Below are 12951 nucleotides of genomic sequence, written 5' to 3' on the forward strand. Positions count from 1 at the left end.
AGTTTTTGTTGCCATATACTCCATTAAAACCAAGGATTAACGTTTAGATATATACATTGAAATCTTTTTTTAATTCAATTGTGGTTCGTCACGTGCAGGATGAAAGGGATTTTAGTTGTTGGTTTCTTATCACTTATGTCTACTGTACAAGATATGCGTTTATGTTCCGGTGGCTTTTTCAATTGGTCCCAATAATTGGCTCTTGCATGATGGATACACATTTCTTATATGAATACACAAAAAGACTAAAAGAGGTTGTAGCTTAGTGAGAAAAAGAAACGTGTATGAATAGTGATAAGGTAATGAAAGTTTAGGGCATATTATTAAAGAGATTAACTCAGTAATCAGGGGGGAAATAGGTGTGAGGGTGATGATATTTATCATAGTATGGATATGTGAATCCAATAAGGTGGCGTTCGGTTGTCATGACTAATATCATGAGACTATACATCTAGGATTAAGTTGTGAGATTATTTTAGTTGGAGGGGGAGGCTATGACTAATTATCATGAGACTATTCATCTAGGATTAAGTTGAAGGGTTCAATCTTATGAACCAAACATGATACATATTTAATCAGGAGATTTAATCTTGTCAATCGAACACCCCTAATTATATAAAATTAGTAGTACTTTATAAGTGGGCTTTAACATAATATTATACGTGGGCTAAGTGAAAACCAATGGGCTTAGTTCGTAATTTTTAATCTTTTGCTCGTCACTTCTCAATTCAATCTTCAGTTCTCAGCTCCATCACGACGGCGGCAGCGGCAGCAGCAGCGGCGGTTAGATTCAGCCTGTGAGCTACCATTTCCGGTAAATATTTGTTGTTATTATTTTTTATACCTATCACATGGAATTTAGTCGGCTAAATGTTTGTCGATTGACGTTATTAATCACTTCAATGGTTTATCATAACAATGTATTCGTTTTTTTTGCGATTCAAAATTTCAATTGGAGCTTCTTAGATTTTTAGGTTTTGTGTTTCCTTCTGAAATTTTGATGTCGCCAGTCTTCTTTGTGTTATGCAGCTCGCGTAATTGCTTGAATTGTTGAATTTTGGTGTTTTATGACTGTTCTTACAAATAGGGTTGCTTCATCGTTTTTTCCCAAAAATATATTCAAATATAGGTAATTTGGTCTTGATCATGAAATTGGGAGTATATCTCGTTTGGAAATCTCTTCACTAATTTTGGCATGTGAGAGATGATTAGTCTTTGTAGAGATACTGCACAAGGAAGGCTGCAGATAGATAGAAAGAAAGAAGAGGATTACTGAAAAAATTGTGAATTTTCAGGGGACTTTAGTTGAAAAATGTGTAAATACTTTGACAAAGAACAAAAAGTTTAAGATGCTTGGGTAAGAGAATTCGAAAGATCCGGTCATTCTAATATTCTATGATCAAGTCCCACAAATGGCACTATGCAATGCTTTTGGCTTTCTCTGCTTTGGTCTTGATACAGAGTGTGCAAAAGATCTTGGTGCTCACTTTTTACAAGAAGAATGTATGCTCCTCTTTGAATGCCTAAACAGCCTTCTTATCACGATTGCTTTCGCCTGCATGTTTATCCTCCCCATTGTTACACTTTGTGCCTCTCTTTTCATCATCCTCTTAACATCATATCCGTAAAAAAAATTTCTGAACTGATATTTGATCATCTACATATTGTCTGTATGACTATTCCATGACTGCACTATTTGTGTATGGAATGCTCTACGATTTTATGGGTGTTCTTTCAAGGATTGAAGATTGTTGCTTCATGGAAATTTAATCATTTGCTACTATTGTAGAACATTTTTATTTATTCAAGTTACTGTTGATAGCCTGGAATTTGGCAAGTGAATTCTATTCATGCATCCATGATGTTTTCTTTATGTTGATTGTTTTAGTTGAACGTATATGTGTATGGTAGTTTATTTCCTAAACACTGTAAAATGTCCACTTTTTTGTTGATCAAAAGGGTTAAGGGCCTCACATTAACATGATATGCATACAATTATATGCAAATGCAATTAAGTCTGTTTGAGAGTTTGGTTTGCAAGTTTCTTGTTTCCTCTGCTATTATCGGAAAGTCATACGATGAAGGATATGTCTAATGGATGTGCTTTCTTGTATTCTATGTTGTCACTAGTTGCAACTCTTTTTAAATTCTACATATGATGTGACTTTTTTCTTTGATTTCAGTTCTCATAAACTCTCTGTTCTCAGATTATCAATTGATGCTTTAACCAATCTTGATGTCACGCAAGCGCAACGTCATTGTGGCCACAGGCTTAGTGGTTTTTGCATCGGCCGGATTGGCATTTCCCTTCTACATGGCGTAGGTGAACTTGTCAAACGAGTAATATTGTTGAGATTTCTCACCTCACCTAATTTGGTTCGTCTGATTCCAATTCTCACACTGCCCTGTTGTATATAGGTCGAAGTCATCCAAGGGTCCCGTGATAGACTCATCAAAGCCCCTGCCCCCTCAAGCAACTTTCCGCGGACCTTACATCAATACTGGCTCACGCGATATTGGACCCGATTCTAATATCTATCCTAAGAAATAGTTTGCTTCTCTCATGGTACGAATATGTGGACTCTTGCTTCAACCAAACACGGGCATCATCGTGCTCTATCGCCTCATAGCCACCATACACAAGCTACACGCCGCCACCGCTGCCACCACGCTCATGCTTATTTGTTTAAGTTTGTACTAGAAAATTTATGAATGTTAGAATTGCATAGCCATTGTGATGTCTATGACCACACTTAGTTATAGTCGCATTATCTTCTTTTTCTTCCAATTAACATATAATGTAAGATTGATTCTCACTAAATAAATTTTTGGTCTATAGTTCCCAATTTTCTAAATTAATTTGAATAGACCATGTATATTTTCTGAATACAATTTTATGTTTTTATTTTTATAAACAAAGTTAAAAACATATTGAAATGTGAATTCAAAATCTCTTTGCAAGTTTCTTAATTTTCATAAGAAATAAACACTAAAGAAATGTACCATGTTTAAATAAATAAATCGATGTTCGTAATTAATGTACCATGTTTAATTCCTGAAACTAAAAATTAATTTCGATACATAACATCCCAAAACTTTATTGAGCAATATTTAATTCTATTAACGCCACAAACCCATAATTTCTAATATAAAAGGCACTGGCACTCTTTCCTTGCAAATTGCAATATTTCAATCAAGAATTTCCAAAATGTCTCGCATCTACTCTTTTGTGACAATTGCCACTCTCTTATTTTTCATTTCTCTCTCAAGGGCTAAAAATGTGAATATAGAAGATTCAACATTCTCAAAATCTGATCTTACCCAAGTAGTGGAAGATGAATTGACATGGAATCTTGAATCATCCGAACATGAACCATCACACCATGACCATGCACATGCTCCACATCACCACCACCGTCGTCGCCGCCGCCACCACCACCACCACCATGATCATGCTCATGCTCCAAACCATGGCCACCGCCACCATGCTCATCCACCAGTACATGGTTAATATTGTATCCCAAAATATACGACTATTTGAATAGCAAACTCCTTTCTTTCGTAATGGAAGAATTAGCCTTATTATATTTCACCATCATATATCTATTAATCTATATGATTATTGTGTTGCTATTTATAATGGCTAATGAATCAATTTATCATACTTAGTTGGTAACACATTTATCCACCAATTAAAAAATTGAAAGTTTGAGTGGTCATAGGCTAAATTTCCGTGATGATCGAATGATAGTTGGTAATTACTAGTATCATCTAGTATCCATCATTTCAATTCTGGGAATAAAATATTCTGCAAAAAAATTATAGTAATCGAAATATGGACGTGAATCGATGTGTAATTTTGGGTAATCAACACGTGACTTGGGTAATCGAGATGTAATTTTAGTTGCCACGTCGATATATTCTGATTCGTAGAAATTTCTTAGAGGCTATTTTGTTCTAAAAAATGAACAATGGGTACTAAATGGTAATTACATAAATAGGAGGATACATATTATTGGGTAAACATCTCAAACGATGACACAAAATCGATCCATTTATCCTATTTTTTATTCAAGAAAGTTAAAGATATATCGTTTAACGATTAAAATATAATTCGTATTTTTTGTCTTTTTAAAATAATCGATTACAATATGGTGTTTTTTTTCATGATTACACCGTATATATTCATCAGGGTACCCATTAAAATCGACCCATTTACCCTAAATCGATTTCTTACAGGAAAATGAAAATTAAAAGTCGCCCTAATTTAACAAGAATAGATAGTAGTAATAAATAATAGTAATTAATATCAATGGATTCCATGTTCCAACCAAAGGATTCATTACTTAAATGGTCATTAACATATTTAGTCCTCTAGGATTTATCGAATTCATTAAGAAAAATTATAATAATTGTATTGGCCTCAATTTAATTGCTACAAACTCATATGCTCATTATAAAAAGGCTTACTTGTTTCAATATTTACATCATCGGAATAACATAAAAAAGTCTAAAATAACAATGTCTCGTGTTTATCTTTCCGTACTGGTCTTGAGTCTCTTGTTTTGTATTGCTCTATCGCAAATAGACAATGGAGATTCAACATCATCGGATCGAAGTCTTACTGACAAAATCTTAGAAGAAGAAGATGATATGTCGGATCTGCACCACGCACAAGCTCCACGCCACCACCACCATCGTCGTCGCCGCCACCACCACCATGCCCATGCTCCTGGTCACGGTCACCACCATGCCCATGCTCCGAGTCCTAGCCACCATCATCATGCCAAGGCTCCGAGTCCTAGCCACCACCATGCCCATGCCCCCGCTCCGAGTCAAGGACATCATCATGCCCATGCTCCGAGTCCTAGCCACCATCATCATGCCAATCCTCCGAGTCCTAGCCACCATCATGCCCATGCTCCCGCTCCGAGTCATCATCATTCCCATGCTCCGAGTCCTAGCCACCACCATGCCCATGCTCCCTCTCCAAGTCAAGGACATCATCATGCCCATGCTCCGAGTCCTAGCCGCCATCATGCCCATGCTCCAACTCCAAGTCATGGCCATGCACCAGCACCATTAGATGGTTAAGCTTGCACCAAAAGATTCATGAGAGGTTTTAGTTAAAATAAAATAAGGAAATATATTAAAGGATATGGTTCTTTTTGAATTCTACAGTCAACTTAAATTTTTCTCCATTACTAGAATAACTCATTCACATGAGGTGATTTTAATTATAATCTATTCCTCCGTACTTATTCGAAGAGAAAACGTATTATCAGTTGAATTTCGTCGGTTAATAGATGTTTTTTAATCACAAGTTGTTATTGCTATATACATTGGTTTATATTAGTCGTAGTATTTATTCTAAACATCTTATTTTCTATAATCTAATATCATAACTACTAGTATATAATTTGTCTAAAAATATGGAAATGGAAGTGGTGATAAGTTGAGAAAAAAAATAAGTAGTCGAGAGTCAATTTTTTTTGTTTGTCATTTATGTCTACTTTTCAAATTCGAATTACATATCACCAAATTTTAAAAAAATTATTGTTCCATGACATTTTTTTAAGGAACCGATTAGCATATTTATGTAATTTTGATGATATTAATAAATACTTCATCCGTCAGCCATTTGGAGTCTCATTTCTTCGCGGCACAAATTTTAAGAAATGTTAAGAAAAGTGGGTGGAAAAAAGTTAGTGCAATAGATGTCTCACTTCACTTGTATATATTAGTTTTAAATGAAATGTAAGTTTAATGAGTTAATTGAAGGTGGGACCTATTATGTAAAAGTGAACTAGGACTCCTATTCACGGAGGGATTAAAATGGAAAAAATGGACTCCTATTTACGGACGGAGGGAGTAATGATTTAAATGTATATTAACATAACAATATGGACGATTAAACAATGTTACTTTGTATTTGAAAATATAAAAACAAAATAAAACAAATTTGATTACATGAGACAATTGGCAATTTTTCAAATTTTCATGTGAGTAGCACGTTTTCTTTTTCTTTTCTATTTGTGTTTTTCTTCTCTTTTTTTCGTGGCCTACATTTTTTCATCAGACGATTAGAAATTTCGAGTACAAAAAATATCTGCTGTCAATGTAAAATCAGAAGCAAATTCTGCAGTTAATCATGCTCGACTAATGGTAGATGATTCCAGAAAAATACGTACTATAATTCAATCCTTGCACGCAAAGCCTTCTTCCAACCCCACAATTCTTCTTTCCAAATCCAATTCAAAGTGTGATCATAGACAAATTAATCATAATTTCCAACACGGCCCCATCAAAAAAGATTGGTTTTTTATGAAATAAGCTACGAATCGTTGGTTGTTGAAGCTACTGTTTCTGGAAATTACCCAAAACAATATGGTGGTTGTTTCTCTAGCTTCATCAGCGCCGATTTTCCACTGCACTGGTAGCAGTTTGCCGCGAACCCCCTTATGCTCTGTACGTGTTTGTGGAAATGCCTCACAGAAAAGGAGAAAGATTTTCGACAATCCGCTGCGCGTAGCTGCGCCGTCGTCCGCTTCTACCTCCGTCGCTTCTGACGAGGACCAGGAAAACGTAGAGCCGTCGATCGGGATCGAAGATTTGGAAGAAGATTCGTCTTCGAAGTTTTCTTGGAGAGATCATTGGTACCCTGTTTCCCTCGTGGAAGATCTCGACCCTCGTTATCCGACGCCGTTTCAGCTACTCAACCGTGACCTAGTTCTCTGGTTCGACAATTCTGCCTCGCAATGGGTTGCTTTCGATGACAAATGCCCCCACAGGCTCGCTCCTTTATCAGTAAATTCTTGACTCAAATTTCTCAATTCTTGAAATTTATGCATTGATCACAGTTTTCAGCTATCAAATTGATTGATTGATGGTATGATTGCTTTGTAGGAAGGGAGAATAGATGAGAATGGGCATTTGCAGTGCTCATATCATGGGTGGTCTTTTGATGGATGTGGCTCGTGCAGCCGGATCCCTCAGGCGGCCTCACAAGGGCCAGAGGCGCGTGCAGTTAAGTCTCCGAGGGCTTGTGCAACGAGGTTTCCAACCATGGTTTCTCAAGGCCTTCTCTTTGTTTGGCCTGATGAGAAAGGATGGGAAAGAGCTCAATCCACCATTCCTCCAAAGTAAACCTTTTATAGAATTTGTTTCGATTGTTCAAGTATGAATGTTTTAAATGATTGTCTCTTTGGATTGATGATGAAGGTTGCCTGATGATTTCGACAAGCCTGAGTTTGCATCAGTGACGATTCAGCGTGATCTGTACTATGGCTATGATACTCTCATGGAGAATGTCTCTGATCCTTCCCACATAGACTTTGCACACCACAAGGTAAAATGTTGAGACCTAAAAGAATCCATTTTTATGAATGGTTTACTATACTTGTTTAGTTCTGTTGGTCTTCACTCTGGATATTTAAAACATTCTTAGTTGATTCATACTCTTTAAGACTGCTGCCCTATTTAATTAAGATATACATTTGGCTTTGCAAATCTACAATGTTGTACTGTTATGCTCTATTGTGATTTGAGTTCATCGCCTCCCTAGTCACCCATGCTCTAATGATTGCTACGAGACGTTCTAGGCATTGAATCATAATCAAGTAAATGATTTGATACAAGAATAATGATTTGATACAAGAATAATGTATAGCTTTATGCATTTCAGAACAGATCTTTATGGTTAGCATGATAACAAATTATGATCAGCTATGGTTTCATTCATACTAGTTTCAGTGGTTCCTTCTAAAAACAAGATTAGGGTGAGTAACCGGTTATAGGTGATCGGGTAAGGGATAAGCGTTGAGTTGCAGTTTTTCGAGTTTGCTACTTACGAAACACTATTATCAGGTTACTGGTAGACGAGATAGAGCAAAGCCCTTACCATTCAAGATGGAGTCAAGTGGACCTTGGGGTTTTGCTGGTGCAAATGATGACAATCCAAAGATCAGTTCTAAGTTTATTGCTCCATGCTATTTTATCAATAAGTAAGTTCATCTAATCCTCTTTGACAAAATGTAACTGAGTTTGCATATTTCCCTTTTCGGCTGGCTTTGTTTGCCTGCTTCCTCGTGCTGATATGGTCTCGATTTTATCCCCCTCGTTGCTCGGCTACATTCAGGGTTGAGATCGACACAAAGCTTCCGATCGTTGGTGACCAGAAATGGGTGATATGGATCTGCTCCTTCAATGTACCAATGGCACCCGGGAAGACCCGCTCGATTGTTTGCAGCGCTCGGAACTTCTTCCAGCTGACAATGCCCGGTCCTGCGTGGTGGCAGGTAACAACATTAAACACAATCATTTCATCTCCCAACACAATCCAATGATTGTTCAACTTCTGATCCATTGTCAAATTAGGTGGTTCCTCGATGGCACGAGCACTGGACTTCGAACAAGGTCTACGACGGGGACATGATCGTGCTTCAAGGCCAAGAGAAGGTATTTCTTTCACAATCAAACAACAAAGATGTTAACAAGCAATACACAAAGCTCACCTTCACCCCAACACAAGCCGACCGTTTCGTCCTCGCCTTCCGGAACTGGCTCTCCCGCCATGGCAACAGCCAGCCCCAGTGGTTTGGCGCCACAGCCTCCAACCAGCCGCTACCATCAACCGTACTATCCAAACGCCAGGTACTAATTCATCAACCAATTCAACATCCAAATTGGATCAGCAACAAAACTAAATCTCAATTTCTGTCAGATGATGGACAGATATGAGCAGCACACGCTCAAATGCTCATCATGTAAGAACGCACACATCGCGTTCGAGAAATTGCAAAAGCTTTTAAACGGAGCAGCAATCGCCTCCGCCGCTACAGCTGGAATCCCTTCCAACATCCAGCTGCGAATCATTATCGGAGCTATAGCCATCATAGCCGCTGCATCAGCTTATGCTCTACACGAATTAAGTAAGAATTTCGTTTTTGTTGATTACGTTCACGCCGACATTGATTAATTTATCGCATTGTATAGAATTTAATTTCACAATCAAGATCGAATTTTGTCCTCGTTGATCCAAAATTGAGCATTTTATTTGATGATCAACAGCCAGTTTTGCTAATTTAGATCGAAACAGACACCAAATGTGGGAAATTTCATCAATTCATCCATCGTTGATACAAAATAAGGATATAACTAAACCCTAGAAAATCTAAACCATGAAAAAAAAACCTAAGAGCTGGTGAATTTGGTAACCGCCTTGGTTCCTTCGGAAACGGCATGCTTGGCGAGCTCGCCGGGAAGCACCAATCGGACGGCGGTCTGGATTTCCCTCGAGGTGATCGTGGGCTTCTTGTTGTACCTCGCCAATTTGGAGGATTCCTGGGCGAGCTTCTCGAAAATGTCGTTGATGAAGCTGTTCATGATCCCCATCGCCTTGCTGGAGATCCCGATGTCGGGATGGACCTGCTTGAGGACCTTGAAGATGTAGATCTTGTAGGTCTCCACGCTCTTCCTCGCCTTCTTCTTCTTCTTGTCTCCGACGGCGGAGGCGTCCTTTGGCAGCTTCTTGCCGGCCTTGGGCTTCTTCTCCGCGGCGGGGGCTTTCTCAGCGACGGCTGATTTCTTCTCCTCAGCGGGCTTCTTCTCGGCGGGCTTCTTCTCGGTCTTGGGTGCCATTAGAGAGATTGAGAGAGTAAAGGGAAGTTTTCGGATTGAGGAAAAAAAGTGCCGAATGTAAAGCTGGAGGGAATTGGTTGATAAGATTTGGGAATATATAAAGAGGGGCTGCGATGTGATTGGCTGGTTTGGGTGTGACGGGGATCTTGCGTATAGACCGTAGGATGTGATTTGACCAACGGTGCGCGATATTTGGAATCGGTCGTAATAGATTTGGTGACGCGGATTATGCATGTGGACCGTTGAGGATTAGCAAAATAGACGGAGCAGATTCGTTGACAGGAAAAGCGGGGGATTTTGGTATGCTTAGGTTTGATTTCTGCAATTGGGCCGTATTTTATCAATTATAAGGCCCAGATTAATGTTAATGATTTTACAAACAAATACGAAAGCAAAAATCGTGTACGAGTTGAGCCGGTTATTTTCAAATCTCTTCGGCAATTTCTATAAGAGCATCCATAGTGGTTATAGTCCGGCCACAGCCTAGCCATAAATTCCTCCTGCCACATCATCAATACTAAAAATCCACCTGCCATATCAGAAATAGTTCAATCATAGCCTAGCCATATCATAAATAGTTCAGCCACATCAATAGCAACATCACTAATAACACAATATACGGAATTTAATTTACGAGACATATACGAGAAACATTAATAATACTATTTTAATTTTTAAAAAAAGTACAATAAATTAAAAAAAAATACAAAAATTTTAAAAAAGTACAAATCGCGTATATATAGTGTTTCGAAAATTAAAAATGAAGTACAAATCGCGTATATATAGTGTTTCGAAAATTAAAAATAAAAAATAAAAAATCCGCTGGGCTATGCGCTGGGCGATCCGGGCACTGCAATGGAGCCGAGCGGATCGCCCAGCGCATAGCCCAGCGGATTTTGACCGCCTAGCGCTAGGCGAAATTGATTTCCGGAAAACCGCTCGGCGGTTTTCGGCTCCTCCAATGGTTCGCCTAGCGACCGCTTAGCGCCGGCGCTCGGCTAGGCGGTGCGCTAGGCGCCATTGTGGATGCTCTAACCGAGCCAAAAGAAAACGGACTCTTTCTTTTTTAATATATCCTATAATAATATGCAATTTTTTAATTTTAAAAATTTTACTCTCTTTAATATGATGGGACTCATTTTCCAATATTATTTTTCTCTTTACCTCTCTTATTTTACCAATTGCTAATTAAAATCGTGCTCAACCAATAGTTAAAGTGGAGAGAAAGTAAAGTGAAAGAGAATAATATAGAGGAGACATTCCTCTACATTGTTTTCTTTCTCGTTTTATTTTCTCTTCACTTTTACTATTTATTATGATTTTTAAAAACATGTGCGAAAATAAATATGTCATTTTGTTAATGGTTTTGGCTGATCAACATGAAAAAGGGACAAAGACTATTCGAATCAAATTGAGAAACCATTTTGATGCTGCATCAAAATACCTGAGAATGTGTTTGAGAGCCAACCATATGCTCCTTTCCTGTGCATGACATGTATCTGATTGCTACACTAATATCATGAGCAATGTCCGGTCTTGTACATGACTATTCTCACTACTGCTTCTTCCCGGCTTACACACACCTTCTATATGTATCAATGCGTGTGTGTGAGTGACGGTTATCCTCCTCCACCTCAGCTCAACTTGCAACGAGCTCAAGCGGTTGTAACCGCTGAAACAGATTCTTGACTTCAACTCCAACGGCAGCCAAACTATTTTGATGCTTATACTGTAAACCCTATGATCCTAGTGGCCTATCTAGATCTGTAAAGCATTGATTAGATGCCCTATGTCATATGAGGTACCCACATCATTCTGATGGAGTAGTAGATACTCTAAGCATTCTTTTACCAGATTCTCCTCAACTTCAAGTGATGTAGAAAGCTCCACTGTCCTTCTCAGCCTTTCCTTGTTCAAGTGGGGTATTTTGTAATTGTTGCCCCCATGCACTTCTAGGATCTTACTGAGACAGCTTTGCAATGTTAAAAAAACATTGTTCAGAGTTTGTGGTGTGAGTTCCTCAAAAGAACTCCAAACATTACCCAATAATTCATCTATATTGGTGGCTAGTTTATCATCTTGTAGTGATTGTATGGCCCTGAAAAAGTCAAGGTCCAATACATTGGTGCATGGGGAGTTGGCTGGTTGGCTAATTAGATGGAATTTAAATCCATCTGAACTTGCAAGATCATCAAATTGTGAGTCAAAGGATTTTAGGTGAGGTTTGACATTGTCTTGTTGGATATATATCTTCTTGCTTGCATTGGCTGGCCACTTAGCCTTTATTGCTGGAATAATCTATGCATTATTTATGAATAAATTAAAATATGGCTAAGTGATGACATTACCAATGTCTTATAGGAATGTGAGGGGAAAGAATATCCATACCTGATTCAAGAGACATTCTCTCATTGCTTCCTTGTTATCTGATGGGATAGGCTTTGTCTCTAGTGTCTCTCTTGACCTATTCTTTGACATCTTTTTGGCTAGAACTTGTTTTGTTAATGGGAATATGCTTATTTTACCATCAAAGATGGTCTGCCCATCTGTGCCAAACTGTGGCCTACTTACAGCACACATGAACATCACTTTTGTGATGAATCTTTTTGATATGCAAGACCTGTATGGCTCATCCTCATCCGGCAACAGGTAGTATCTGTCTGAAGCCTTTGTCATGTAAAACCATTTCTCACCAATATGAATTGTGTTGTGCATAGCATAATAAAAAAGCTTCTCTTCATCCATAACTGGCTGAATATGAGTAAGCCACCATCTCATTCTACTGATTTTGTTTGCTTCAGTGAGTGCTGGTTTTATGACATTTGTATGTGGCCTTATCAGGTTATTCTTTGCCCATCTACCAACTGTTGTCTTGCTAACGCCCATTTTACAAGCAAGTTTTCTATAGCAAGATCTCTCAAGAAAAGACAATTGTCTGAACTTATCATCATCAAAATGTACTTTATTTGTTTTCTTAGTATATCCTGATGCTCTGCCCCTCATGATAACAGGTTTCCCATCTTCAATTTGCTGCTTGGCTATCCCCCATATGCGGCTCATTATCCTTCTATGCACTTTGAATCTCTTGGCTGCCTCTAGAAATGAACCATGTGGCAGTGCTCCAGCTTGGCATTGCTGTTGAAGGAACTGCACAATATGGTTCTTCATTTGGCTGCTCAAACTCAGGGTTGCTCTCGGCCCTTGCTCCAGTTCTGCCTCTTCAATATGCTCATGCTCCATCTCTTGCTCCAGTTCTGCCTCTTGAATATGCTCCTGCTCCATCTCTTGCTCCATATCTTGATCCATTTCCAT

At 38.4% G+C, this 12951-nt stretch overlaps 3 protein-coding genes and 1 long non-coding RNA gene across 4 annotated transcripts; 2 read left to right on the forward strand and 2 right to left on the reverse strand.

The window, feature by feature from the left end:
- Nucleotides 1-686: 686 nt before the first annotated feature.
- Nucleotides 687-2859, forward strand: LOC121743310. The gene is made up of 3 exons (XR_006038241.1): nt 687-814; nt 2208-2319; nt 2419-2859. It is a non-coding gene; the product is annotated as an uncharacterized LOC121743310 (long non-coding RNA).
- A 3256-nt stretch (nt 2860-6115) lies between these two features.
- Nucleotides 6116-9042, forward strand: LOC121744985 (pheophorbide a oxygenase, chloroplastic-like). Its single transcript, XM_042138709.1, has 7 exons — nt 6116-6807; nt 6907-7142; nt 7222-7348; nt 7867-8003; nt 8138-8297; nt 8377-8652; nt 8723-9042. Exons 1-7 carry the CDS (start codon nt 6388-6390, stop codon nt 8975-8977), a joined length of 1611 nt encoding a protein of 536 aa, XP_041994643.1. The 5' UTR covers nt 6116-6387; the 3' UTR covers nt 8978-9042.
- LOC121744986 (probable histone H2B.1) lies at nt 9032-9720 on the reverse strand. The gene has a single exon (XM_042138710.1). The coding sequence runs from the start codon at nt 9637-9639 to the stop codon at nt 9193-9195; it is 447 nt and encodes a 148-aa protein (XP_041994644.1). The 5' UTR covers nt 9640-9720; the 3' UTR covers nt 9032-9192.
- Nucleotides 9721-11397: 1677 nt separating this feature from the next.
- On the reverse strand, nt 11398-12951 carry LOC121744637. The gene is made up of 2 exons (XM_042138235.1): nt 12028-12951; nt 11398-11937 (listed from the first exon to the last, which is right to left on the reverse strand). The coding sequence occupies exons 1-2, from the start codon at nt 12949-12951 to the stop codon at nt 11398-11400; spliced, it is 1464 nt and encodes a 487-aa protein (XP_041994169.1).

Source organism: Salvia splendens, chromosome 8, assembly GCF_004379255.2.
Source record: "Salvia splendens isolate huo1 chromosome 8, SspV2, whole genome shotgun sequence".
Taxonomy (NCBI): Eukaryota; Viridiplantae; Streptophyta; class Magnoliopsida; order Lamiales; family Lamiaceae; genus Salvia; species Salvia splendens.